A 13,758-nucleotide genomic window follows, 5' to 3' on the forward strand; every position below is an offset into this window, starting at 1 on the left:
CAAAGTTTATACATATGAAGTTTTATTAGACAAAGATAAGCCTGAAGTTTCTGCCTCTCAATAATTACCTGATATATTTCCTTGTATGTGCAAATGGGTAATTCCACATATAAGTCCTTATTAAGCAGACTAAAATAAGTTAGTGCCCACATTTGAATTCTAATTTACACATCAATAAAGGAATATGGGTTGGTTGTATACTTTGCCTTGTCTGCAAAATTCTAGCCCCCAATTCATGTAGCATGATGTTGTAAAGGTGCAAACTTGTTTCTACTCCTGCTTCTTTCTTGTTCTCATGTATTCAAAATAAAAATTATTAATAGAAGAGAGGCAATTGTTTAGATAACATGGAACCTTCTTTTCTAAAACATACGTTTTATTGCCCATAATTGTTTTCTAAGTACTTTGTTCTCTAACTCTGAGAAATAGGCAGAGGTCGGGGTTATTTCGGTTTACCCAATTGGAGTGAACTCTAGCCCCCCACTTCAAAGACAATTCTTTAGTGGCCTCACAGTTTGTTTAAAAATACAAATCTGGGTTTAGGTCTCAAACTATCCCTGTTGGAAATCTACAATGATTAACATCCCTTTCAATTGGCTTTTTTAAAAATCTCCAACTAATTTTCTTTATTAAAAATTGCCACATACTTAGGCACATTCATAAAAGATCTCTGTGCGGCTTTGATGAATTCTGCGAAGAGGATGAATACTTTTGTAATCCCATAAAGCTTATTCCAAACTCTTACTTTCCTGAGTTTGAATAAGGGCTAAATTAATTTATATATTTAATTTGTGTTAGCATAATGACATTTTGGTCAATGACAGACCATGTATATGGTGAAGGTCCCATAAGATTATAAGGGAGCTAAAAAATTCCTATTGCCTAGTGACATCATAGCCATCATAACATTACAGTGCAATGTGTTATTCACCTGTTTGCAGCGATGCTGGTGTAAACAAAACTACTGGGCTGCCAGTCACACAAAAGTATAGTACATACAAATATGTATGGTACATAATATTGGGGATAATGGTAATAAACAACTAAGTTACTAGCTTATGTATTTACTATACCATACTCTTTATTGTTATTTTAGATTGTACTCCTATGAATTGTTTTAAAGTTAATTGTAAAAGAGACTCAGGCAAGTCTTTCAGGAGGTATTCCAGAAGAAGGCATTGTTATTATAGGAGATGACAGCTCCACCCATGTTATGGAGCCTGAAGACCTTCCAGTGGGGCCAGATATGGATGTGGAAGACAGTGATATTGATGATCCTGACTCTGTGCTCGGGTCTTAGTTTTTAACAAAAAAGCTTAAAAGTAAAAATAAAAACATTTAAAAATAGAAAAAAGCTTATATAATAAACATATAATGAAAATTCTTTTGTACAGCTGTACAATGAGTGTTTTAAGTTAAGTGTTATTACAAAAGAGTAAAAAGTTTTCAAAAATTCAAAAGCTTATGAAGTAAAATAGCTATAGTGAGCTAAGGTTACTTTATTATTAAAGAAAAAACTGTTAAACAAATTTAGTGTAGCCTAAGTCTACAGTGTTCATAAAGTATACACTAGTGTACGGTAATGTCCTAGGCCTTCAGTCACTCACTACTCACTCATTGACTCAGCCAGAGCAAGTTCCAGTCCTGCAAGCTCCATTCATGGTAAGTATCCTATACAAGTGTACCATTTTTATCTTTCATATCACATTTTTAACTGTATGTTTTCAATGTTTAGATGTGTTTAGATACAAAGATATTTACCATTGTGTTATAATTCCCTACAGTACTCAGTACAGTAACATGCTGTACAATAACATACAATAATATACTGTAATATACAGAGCATGCTGTACAGTAACATGCTCCTAGGCTTGTAGCCTGGAAGCTTAGGCTTATATGTCTATACCATACCACCTATGTGTGTAGTAGACAATACATCTAGGTTTCTGTAAGTACATACTATGATATTCACACGATGAAATCACCTAACAATGCATTTCTCAGAATATATCCCTGTTGTTAAGTGACACATGACTGTATTTTTGAAGTTGGTCATTCCACTATTAGCTTGTTAACTTCTTGTGAATAGAAACAATATCTTATTCCTATTTCAACCCCAACATGCTTTGCAAATTGTCTTGCACAGAGTTTAGTGTTAGTCAATACTTCAATCAATTTTCTATAGTTCAATGAGAAATAAATTATCTCTGGCTACACAAATCTGTGCCAATGTGTTAATATTAAAATGGCTAATGATTAATGACTGTCTGCAGAGAGAATTTGAGAGGGGAGTTGAGCAATTGAATAGAAAGCAAGCAAAAAGATCGTTATGATTTGAGCCAAAAACTATAGGTTTTAGAGTAGCAATAGATAGGTCAATCGTGTGCCTGCTTTTTTATTTTAAATACATTATTTTAATTACTGTTCTGTACACCTAACTTGTTACAAAGATCGATACTTATACAGTAAAATCAATGAGGTTTGAGGATATGATGTAATTTCTAAACTAATACTTTTAGTAAGTAATTTGTTTTTAATAGCTAATCTGGTTAATTCAAACCAGAAGTTCTATTCTTGTTCAGTAGCAGCAGGCTTTGAAATTGTTAGGCAATTAATTATCTCAACTCTATGCTTTTGGGGTACAAGTGGTTTTTGGTTACATGGATTAATTATATAGTGGTAAATTATAAGATTTCAGTGCACCCATCACCAGAGTAGTGTACGTTGTATCTAATATGCAGTTTTTTTTGTCCCACTCCAAGCCCATCCCCACTTCTGGTCTTCAAAGTCCATTATATCACTCTGTATGCCTTTGCATTCTGAGAGCTTAGCTCCCACTTATAAGTGAGAACATTTAGTGTTGGGTTTTCCATTCCTGAATTACTTCACTTAGAATAATGGCCTCCAGCTCCATCCAAGTTGCTGCAAAAGACATTGATTCCTTTCGATGTCTAAATATTATTCCGTGGTGTACATATACCACATTTTCTTTATCCACTCATTGTTCAATGGCCACTTAGGTTAGTTTCATATTTCTGAAATTATGAATTGGGCTGAAATAAACCTACACGTGCATGTGTCTTATTCACGTACTGACTCCTTTTCCTTTGGGTAGATTCCCAGTAGTGGGATTGCTGGATCGAATAGTAGATCTACTTTTAGTTGTTTAAGGAATGTCCATAGTGTTTTCCATAGAAGTTTTACTAATTTACATTCCCAGCAGCAGTGTATATGCGCTCCCCTTTTACCACATCCATGCCAACATCTATTGTTTTTTGACTTTTTAATAATGGCCATTCTTTCAGGAATAAGGTGGTATCTCATTGTGGTTTTAATTTGCATATCCTTATTGACTAGACAGGTCACTAGACAGGTCAACAGTGTGTCTGCTTTTTTATTTTTAATACATTATTTTAATTACTGTTCTGTAGACATCTTGTTACAAAGATCAGTTAGTTCCATATTTTCTGCAATTATGAATTGGGCTGAAATAAACCTATATATGCATGTGTCTTTTTCATGTACTGACTCCTTTTCCTTTGTGTAGATACCCAGTACTGGGATTGCTGGATCGAATGGTAGAGCTACACAAATCTGTGCCAATGTGTTAATATTAAAATGGCTAATGACTAATGACTGTCATCATAGAGGAGTTGAGAGGGGAGTTGAGCAACTGAATAGAAAGCAAGTAAAAAAATCATCATTCGAGCCAAAAACTATAGGTTTTATAGTAGCACTAGACAGGTCTACAGTGTGCCTGCTTTTTTATTTTAAATACATTATTTTAAGTACTGTTCTGTACACTTCTTAACTTGTTACAAAGATCAGTACCTGTACAATAAAATCAATGAGGTTTGATGATATGATGCAATTGGGGGTGGCATTTTTTTCATGTTTTTTGGCTATTTGTATAACTTCTTTTGAAAAATGTCTATTCATGGCATTTGTCTACTTTTTGATGAGATTATTTGTCTTTTCTTGCTGATTTGAGTTCCTTGTAGATTCTGGATACTAGTCCTTTGATGCATAGTTTGCAAATATTTCCTCCCATTCTGTGAGTTGTCTGTTTATTCTGATGATTATTTCTTTTTACGTGAAGAAACGTTTTTAATCAGGTCCCATTTATTTATTTTCGTTGCATTTGCTTTTGGGGCTTTAGTCATAAATTCTTTGCCTAGGCCAATGTCCAGAAGAATTTTTCCAAGGTTATCTTCTACAATTTTTATGGTTTCAGATCTTATATTTAAGTCTTTGATTTATCTTGAGTTGATTTCTGTATAAAGTGAGAGATAAGGATCTAGTTTCACTCTTCTACGTGTGGCTTGCCAGTTTTGCTAGCACCACTTAAAAAACAAGATGTCCTTTCCCCAACTTATGTTTTTGTGTGCTTTGTTCAATACCAGTTGGCTATCAGTATTTGGCTTTATTTCTGGGTTCTGTATTCCATTCCGTTGGTCTATGTACCTACTTTTATACCAGTACTATGCTGTTTTGCTAACTATAGACTTGAAGTCTGGTAGTGTAATGCCTTCAGATTTGCTCGTTTTGCTTAGGGTTGCCTAGGCTGTAAGGGCTCTTTTTTAGTTTCATGTGAATTTTAGAATTGTTTTCTCTGATTCTGTGAAAAATAATGTTGGTATTTTGATGGGAATTGCATTGAATCTGTAGATTGCTTTTGGCAGTATGGACATTTTTACAATATTGATTCTCCCAATCCATAAGCATCAGATGTGTTTCTGTTTGTTTGTGTCATCTATGATTTCTCTCAGCAGTGTTTTGTAGTTCTCTTCGTAGGGATCTTTCACCTCCTTGGTTAAGTATATTCCTAGGGATTTGTTATTGTTGTTGTTGTTGTTTTACAGTTGTAAAGGGATTGAGTTCCTGATTTGCTTCTCAGCTTGGTCATTTTTGTATGTGTATTGCAGTGTTACTGGTTTGTGTACATTGATTTCATAATCTGAGACTTTATTGAACTTGTTTATGAGATCTAGGAGTCTTTTGGAGATGTCTTTAGGGTTTTCTAGGTATACGATCATATCATCAGTGAACAGTGATAGTTTGATTTCCTCTTTTTTGATGTGAATGCCCTTTATTTCTTTCTCTTTCTTGATTATCCTCTGGCTAGGACTTCCTCAACTCTCTATTTTATACGTGTGGCCTTACAATATGTTCTTAACTGCTCTTAATTGTCTTAAGATGTCTTAAAGTTTTTAAATATACCCTATTAAGACCATGTAAAATTTACTAAAAATGAATAATTATTTTACATAAAAGAATTTCGTATTGTTGTTGCCATCAAGAAAGTATGAAGTATGACATTGTCATTTCATAATGACCAGTTTAACAGAAGATCAAAATAATTTTAATACATGACAATTTTTAAAAATTTCTTAGCTATAATAGTACTTTCAACACCTCCTCCCATCAGAGCTGCTGATTAATTGCAATCATTATTGATTTCTTTTCTCTCCTCTCTCAGCCTGCTGTACAGGCTCTGATAGATACTTTTAAAGCAGTTTATTGGTAGCAAAATGGTTCAAAGTAGACAAGAGTAGAAAGCATTGAAGAGCCTAAATGAACCACAATATAATCAACTCTGAACACTGGAGAATTGGCTGAAACATAAAAATATAATGCTGCAATGAAAGTTCAATGCTTTCAAATAAAATCAAGAATGGACTTGATTTTTAGTCCAAGAGCCCCATGTTAGAAACACTATTCAAACGTATTTTAACATTAGCAACTATGCCCATTGTATATGTGACAGCTCAATAAAAATCCCAGTAAATGCAGTGCCTAAGGAGAGATCAGATGCATGGTGGTGGAAATGAAATATAGTGGAAGGAGGCTACAGAATAGTTTTCATGGTGCTAATATGCCTTAAAAAGCCTCATGCATAGTTAATTGAAAGCAGTTTTGGATTAAACAACAAATAATGCACTGTGACTGGTCAACTTTTACAGACATCAATGTAAATCCATCCATTCCCAGAAAGGCATGTAAACACTACATATTTTTGAATGTGTTCTTTCAACAGTTGGATGTCGCATCAATAATACCATTTGATGTTTGCTACCTCTTCTTCGGGTTTAATCCAATATTTAGAGCAAACAGGATGTTAAAGGTAAGATAACTATATTTAATTGTCTTTTCCCTTATAATGGAAATATTTCCATTTCCTTATAATGGAAATCTCAAAACAATTTAAAGTATCTTGAAATTACCAATATTCTTGATTTTTCCCAAACTCTTCTCCATCTTTCTGCCCTCATCAATGCTATGTTTTTTTTAATGAAAGAAGAACAAAATGTCTACTGGTGAAAGTTGCTCCTGGTTTTTATTTTATATCTCACATGGAAATTTCAGAAGGTACCTGCTTGGAGATAACCAATTTTCAGAAATAATCAGGTTTCTATAGATTTAGGAGTTTATCTGGCATTATGATAAAAGCTTATAAAGTGCCAACTCTTCATTCCCCATCTCTGTAACCCTAAAATGTCCAAAAGCCCTCTCTATCCATTAGATATTTAAATATAGGAGATCCTGACAGTTAACATTAATCTTCTTTTCAAAGCCCCGTAGTCCACTCATTTCACTTATTTATAAGGGTGTCATCTTAATGCACAATTCTCTAGGATAAATATTTATTATCTATCTGTCTCCAAATTATAAAAGAGAAAACAAATGAATATACATTTTCTTTTTAGTGAACACTTAAGCTAAATTTGAAATCATGCCTTTGTGCAAAATTGTTTTAAGAGCACAATAAACAAATTACCACACATATAAAGTATCATAATCTGAGTGTTCGAAGACGTTTTTTCCTACTTATGAACTCTGGAAAAACAAATCCTTTGTGTATATTTCTAATTAAATAGTCATTACTATTACCTACACTATTTTTAATTCTAAATGTTCTATTGCAGTCATATCCACGTTGGGCAAAATTTTGAACTAAGTAATCTCTGTGGTCCCTCCTATCTGTAAGAGTCTATGATTTGAAGCATATTAAATATATTAACTTACATATGCACACAACCCTTTTGGGGGGCATCTTTTCTTATTGACCTCATTTTACAGATGAGAAAACCAAGGCAGAGAAATAGCAAGAGACTTTTCCATGGTTACACAGTAGTAAGTGGCAGAGATAGGACTGGCATTTGGCTCTGGATTCCATACTTTACTGCCTATAGAAATAAAAGAGGAAGTAGGGGGTAGGAGTGCATGCAGGTAGAAAAGGTTGAGATAAAAGTAGAAGTAAGCAGGAAAAAGCCTTGAGGGAAATAGTAACTCTGCTTGTATTAGATGCACATAAACTCATTGTATCTTTGAATACTGTCAAGAACAGCCAATGCTAATACTTACTGAAGTTTAAATTTTCTTTAAACAAATACACATTTAATGCAATTCACTGAAAAATAATGCTAGTGTTGAGCAATAAGACTTAACATCTATTTATAACTGTAACACATTACACTTTTCCTCTTTTATGTATGTTTTTGGAGAGTGTGATTTTAATTGTTGGGAAATATAGAGTTCTACTACATGCTTACAAAAGGAAAAGGAAAAAAATGTTTTTTAAGTTTCATTTTCAACAAACATTAAAAGTAAGACTATAACTAGAGGGTAGCAATAACATAAAGCAAGAAGCTCTGGAAGTGTGATATCATGCTATAAAATGTACTGCCCAGAGGAAAATACCACTGAACAGGGTCTTGTTTTTTTTTTTTTTTTTTTAAGACATATGAATAAAATTATTTTCAGTAATGAATAAAATCTATTTCATATAGTTTTATTTAAATATATATATTTAGGACTAACATGCTTTTGGATTTCTTTTGCTTTTCTATACAGTATACTTCATTTTTTGAATTTAATCATCACCTGGAGTCTATAATGGACAAAGCATATATTTACAGGTAAAGTATAACTCAGTATACTTGGGGGAAGGGGAAAAAGCAATGGTGCAGCATTTTAGACAGAATTTGGCAGGGATATGACCTCCCTCTTCAAAAAAAAAAAAGGGTATAATTTCAGCTCTGGCTACATAAAATATAGGACTATGTTCTAGAACAGATGTGGGTATTTTAAGTGAAATAAAAGTATGAAAATCATATCAGATTTTAGAAGAGTACTGGACTAAGAAAATAAGACTTATTATCTGCTTCTGTCAAAACAAGTACAGAAAAACATACTCTTTTGCAAGTTGACTTTAAACCTTTCTCGTGATAATTCATTCCTAATCTGAATTTCATTCGTTTGTTGTTCTAAATTTGACTTGCACCAAAACCTCTAGTTGCCATTCATCATAGCATAAAGTCTCATGAGCTTTTCAGAGACATCTAGTTAAATCAGCATAGTGTATTTTATGGTACTTAAACTGAAGAGGTGACCCTTGAGGCATGTCTTTCGGTTTGTTGTTGTTGTTGTTATTTGTGTTTTTCCCTACACTCTGTCAATCCCAGTCAAGACATTGCCATCGGAAAACATGCAATGGTACCATCACTTTATACTGTACTAATGAGAGTTAACAGTTCACAAATCCAAAGCAAGGGGTTCACTGGAGACTTTAAGGAAAAGAAAGTGTTAAAATAGCCTGTATTCCAGAAAAAACATGGATTCTTACTTTCTATCTATTCTCTCTGACAGAGTTATTCGAACAACTGGATACTTGCTGTTTATTCTGCACATTAATGCCTGTGTTTATTACTGGGCTTCAAACTATGAAGGAATTGGCACTACTAGATGGGTGTATGATGGGGAAGGAAACAAGTAAGTTCTAATGTTGAAAAAAACCTTTATTGATTATTTTTAACATTCTGTTTCATTGCATGAATTTATGAGAGCCAGTGTTTTTGAAGCTGTCATAACCCATTCAATGACTGGTAAATACTATTTGACCATAAAAAAGGATAAAACCAAGTCATTTGCACCAAAATGGATGGGACTGAAGGTCACTATCTTAGTGAAATAAGCCAGATCCAAAATGGTAAATATCACATGTTCTCACATATATGTGGGAGCTAAAAATTTTGATCACATAGAGACAGAGAGTGGAAAGATAACAGAGACTGGGAAGGGTGGGTGGTGGAGAGAGGAGCACATAAAAAGTGGATTAAAGGATACAAACATATAGTAAGAATGTATTCAATGTTTGCAACAGAGTAGGGTGACTATAGTTTCAAAACCTGTATTGTACTCGGCTAACAAACACCCTAAACACCCTGACTTGATCACTATGCATTATATACGTGTAACAAAATTGGACCAGTACCCCATGAATTTGTCCAAATAAAAAAATTTTTAAGCTGAAAAACCTCTTTAGTAAGTCAGTTCGTTTTTAAGTGAAAGAGAATAGAGGAGAATAGAATAGAACATATCAGAATCTGTCTGATAGTAAGGGAGTGTGTGTGTGTGTGTGTGTGTGTGTGTATCCTGAGTTAACCTGTGAAATGCATTTTTTACTCTGGATCATGATCAAAAAAGTTTGAAAGCCTCTACATTAGACAACTGAGCAGTAAGATAACTTTTAATAACTCCAATGCTGATTGTTAGTAATGAACAATGTTAATTATTTAGAGGGCAGGTGCAGTGGCTAGTTTACCAGTGAAGGGTTTTATGGGTTTATGAGTCAGCTATAACCACTAACTCAATTAAACACTTAGAGACTAACAAGGATCATAAATTAAACTTGATAATTAGGTATGCAAGTGTCCCAGAAATAAAAAAGATCATCTGAAAAATTTAGAGCAGTAGAATCAGGACTTGGGAATGGCAACTGGGTTATTTAATAGTGAAATTTCCTTTTGGTAAGATACAAAGACCTGGCATAAAGTTGACTTCACTAACTTTCTGCTCCAGTGAAATGACATTGAACATATAATAAGGCAATATCCAAATTGGAAAAAAAGCAGATCCCAGCATTACTTTGAAGGGCAACTCACTGCAGCCTTGGGATGGAGAGCAATTATAGGATAGAGCAAAGAGAGGGAAAATAACTTACAAAATTACACACTACCTAGAGTGAGTTGGATGTGCATAAGGGATTATAACAACCGGAACCAATTTTAAAGAATTTAAAGTCAGAAGGACCACTGATTGGGAAACACACATATACAGATACTCTATTTCCAGAAAATTTACTAAATAAATAATTCCCTTTAGAATGTGAATGATTTACTTTGATATAAACAACTAATTTGTATAAAAATTGACTAAAATACCAACTATATTAAAATTGCCTCAAAGTGAGTATGTAATCCAACATCATTAGATGACTGTGACTGATAACTGTTTTTTTCAAATTAGCAAAATAATACAGGATTGCATAAGAATGCCTTCAAGAAAGTGAAGCTGTTTCTCTTTTTATACCTAGATGCCTCTCTGTGGAGTTTCTAGGGACTATATCTTGTTCCCAGTGTCAAGCTCAGTGTTAAGTATATAATAGTAGAAAATATATTAGGTATATAAAGGCAGATAGAGAGAGGGAGAGTAAGGAAAAAAGAAAGGAACGGCCAAATCTGCATTGTAACAAGAAGAAAGAAATCTCAGCTTCAGCCCATAAGAAACTTCAAGTGTGCTAGTGTTTTAGATTTCTAATTCCAGCTACATTATAAACCAGATAGCCAAAATACTCTCTCTAAAATACAAGATAAATTACCTGTTGTAATTTTGTTGTTACTTATTATAATTATTTATTATAAGTTTCTAGATGAATACAATTACAACAGTTTTCAATGATTGCTGAGTTCCCTAGAAAGTAAGAAGTATCTCCAAAGGCTAAAACACAAACGTATGTACCAAACCTGGAGTACGGTAGGAAATGAGTGTGAGTAACCACTAAAGAACAGAAATGGAGAGAATAACTTCTAAATCGGTAAGCGGAAAAAATGAATATGGAAATTTAGAAAGCAAACCAATCCAAAAAAAGACACAAAGATAAGGAGTGGCAGTTTTGGGGAGAAGTATAGGAAAGGCAGGACAATAGAAGACACAACATAAGATAATAAGGACAATTTAAAATAGATCAGTATGTTACCAGAAAGGGGTCCTGATCCAGACCCCAAGAGAGGGTTCTTGGACCTTGTGCAAGAAAGAATTTGGGGCAAGTCCATGGAATAAAGTGAAAGCAAATTTATTAAGAAAGTAAAGAAATAAAAAAATAAATACTGCATAGGCAGAGGAGTGGCATGGACCGCTTGACTAAGAATACCTATAATTATTTCTTGATTATATGCTAAACAAGAAGTGGATTATTCATGAGTTTTCAGGGAAAGGGCTGGGCAATTCCCAGAATTGAGGGTTCTTCCCCTTTTCAGACTATACAGGGAAACTTCTGGACATTGCCATGGCATTTGTAAACTGTCATGGTACTGGTGGGAGTGTATTTTAGCATGCTAATGAATTATAATTAGCATATAATGAGCAATGAGGGTGACAAGAGTTCACTTTCATCGCCATCTTGGTTGTGGTGGATTTGGGCCAGCTTCTTTATTGAAACCTAATTTATCAGCAAGGTCTCTGTTACCTGTATCGTGTGCCAACCTCCTATTTCATCCTGTGACTTAGAATGCTTAACCTCCTGGGAAGGCAGCCCAATAGGTCACAGTCTTATTTTACCCAGCCCCTTTTCAAGATGGAGTCACTCTGGTTCAAATACCTCTGACAAATATGTGCAGTAAATTAATGTGAACTAAACTCACATGCTAACAGAGATTGTCAATTAAAATTAGTCAGAAAAAGCTTTAAAACAAAAGACATTTTAGAGAAAAAGGTCACCATTTAATGATAAAATTTTGATTCACGATTGTCAAAAGACAAAATTACAACAAATTTATTTTAACTATTTTAATTGGCTTTTATTTGCAATTCTAGAATCAGGCAACACCTCAATTCTATAAAATAGAATGAATGTTCTGATGAGCTGAGCAAAAGAAGTTGGCTTCATAGGCAGAAAGGGGCTGAAGAAAGCATAAACAAAGAACAAAAATGGATTGGTCATTTCAAAGTTACTTTCCTTGTAAAGGTTAAAGTAGAGGGGACTTCCTTACCATGCTGGATAAAACTGGCTTGTTTGGGGATTTAGCTATCTCTCTTTCTCTCTCTCCTGATTTCTTAGAATGGCAGATAAACAACTTAGTTTCAGTTTGGTGACATAGAACTTCAGCATGAGTCATTCCATTTGGGTTTGGTCTGTTTGGCCTAGTGCAGGAGTTTAGTCCAAACCAATGGCCTCCTATAAATTTTATTTACTACCATCAGGATATTCCAATTTTAAATGTGTATGCACCCAATAAAATACTTACAATCATTCAAAGAAAATCATAAAGCAAAAATTGATAGGAGGAGGAGAAATTGGCCAATATATCATCAAAGTGTGAGACACCAAACATAACTATTGACAGGTCAAGTAACCAAAAACAATGAACATATAAAAGATTTGATAACCCAAATAACAAGCTTGATTTCATGGGTAGAAATAGAATCTTGCACCCAAGGATAAGAAACTGCTCATTTTTCTTAATCACTCACAGAAAAACTACTAAAAGTGATCATTTTCTAGGCCCAAAACTAGTTTCAATAAATTCCACAGCCTTGTTATCATACAACTCACATTCTCTGACTATAAATATTAACCCATCAAGTCTGCTCTGCTCATTTAGACTGAAGCATTCTCACTCAAAACCAAAGCTCCAGCAATCCTATTACCAACCGTCAGGGACACAGGTCGCCACCTTTGCAATGAAAATGCTTTTAAAAGTAGCTTCTTTACTTATCTTTTTAGATAATTTGCATATGTCAGTTATTCATATACTAATCCTAACAGTTTTTTTTAACATCAACTTATCCTTCTATTGCTTCATATTACCCTTTGATCTTGTAAGCCAAGTTTTTGCAATAATTACCTAAAGTATTTTTTTAACTTAACCCTTGTGATGGTCCTGGTGACCTATAAATTGAAGGTTGCTTATTAGGCCTTTGGATTTGCAAATTTTGCCCTAGTTAGAATTACGCAGCAGACTGTGGGGCAAAAATGGAACACTGTGAACATTTAAAATAAGTCAAGTTTATTATTATTCCATTAATTCTCATCAGAAAAGCAGTTTCTATTCATTTCAATAGAAGGCATTTTTATTTATATTGAGCAAATGACATCCTTCTTTAGACTGTAAAATTTGACAAAGAATGCAAATGTTATTTCAAAAGGAGAACACAAGTGAGTACCTACGGTTATGTGATACTTAAAAATGTTGCCAATGTACTTTTGTCCACATATATCCCAATTTTATTTATTTTCTGACATAAATTTTCCAATGCGCACAAATTTTTTTTAACAAACCCATGGTCCTAATCCCTAATGTATCTTTTCCTCGAAAAAAAAGAAAAGCAAACAAGGCTGCCATGGGAATTATTGACTTTAACTGAGGTAAGGAAGGAATCAGAATTACTATACTATAGTGCTAGAAAAATTTAGGTAATCTACCTTCTTAACTTTACAGATGAAGACTATAAGACTTAGGTAGATGAAAATATTTATTCAGGATGCCCTAGATACCTCATAGCTGAGGTCAGACAATGGCAGAGAGAGAGAAGGAAAGGGAGAGGGAGGGGGAGGGGAGGAGAAAGGGGAGGGGAAGAGGGAGAGGGAGAAGGGAAGAGGGAGAGAGCGCGGTGGGGTGGATATTTATATTACAATTCCTGGAGAGTCACCCTTGGGATATAACAACAAGAACAAAAAAAACCCAGAGCAAAGAATCG

At 34.0% G+C, this 13,758-nt stretch overlaps 1 protein-coding gene across 2 annotated transcripts in view; it reads left to right on the forward strand.

Annotated features, from left to right (window-relative positions):
• Positions 1 to 13,758, forward strand: part of CNGB3 (cyclic nucleotide gated channel subunit beta 3) — a 158,658-nt gene that overhangs the window by 82,381 nt on the left and 62,519 nt on the right. For both annotated transcript variants that reach the window (XM_050801220.1, XM_050801221.1), the window contains 3 exons: positions 6,038 to 6,124; positions 7,855 to 7,919; positions 8,650 to 8,772. In XM_050801220.1, the coding sequence (XP_050657177.1) occupies positions 6,038 to 6,124; positions 7,855 to 7,919; positions 8,650 to 8,772 (275 nt within the window). The remainder of the gene's footprint in view (positions 1 to 6,037; positions 6,125 to 7,854; positions 7,920 to 8,649; positions 8,773 to 13,758) is intronic.

Source organism: Macaca thibetana, chromosome 8, assembly GCF_024542745.1.
Source record: "Macaca thibetana thibetana isolate TM-01 chromosome 8, ASM2454274v1, whole genome shotgun sequence".
Classification (NCBI taxonomy): domain Eukaryota; kingdom Metazoa; phylum Chordata; class Mammalia; order Primates; family Cercopithecidae; genus Macaca; species Macaca thibetana.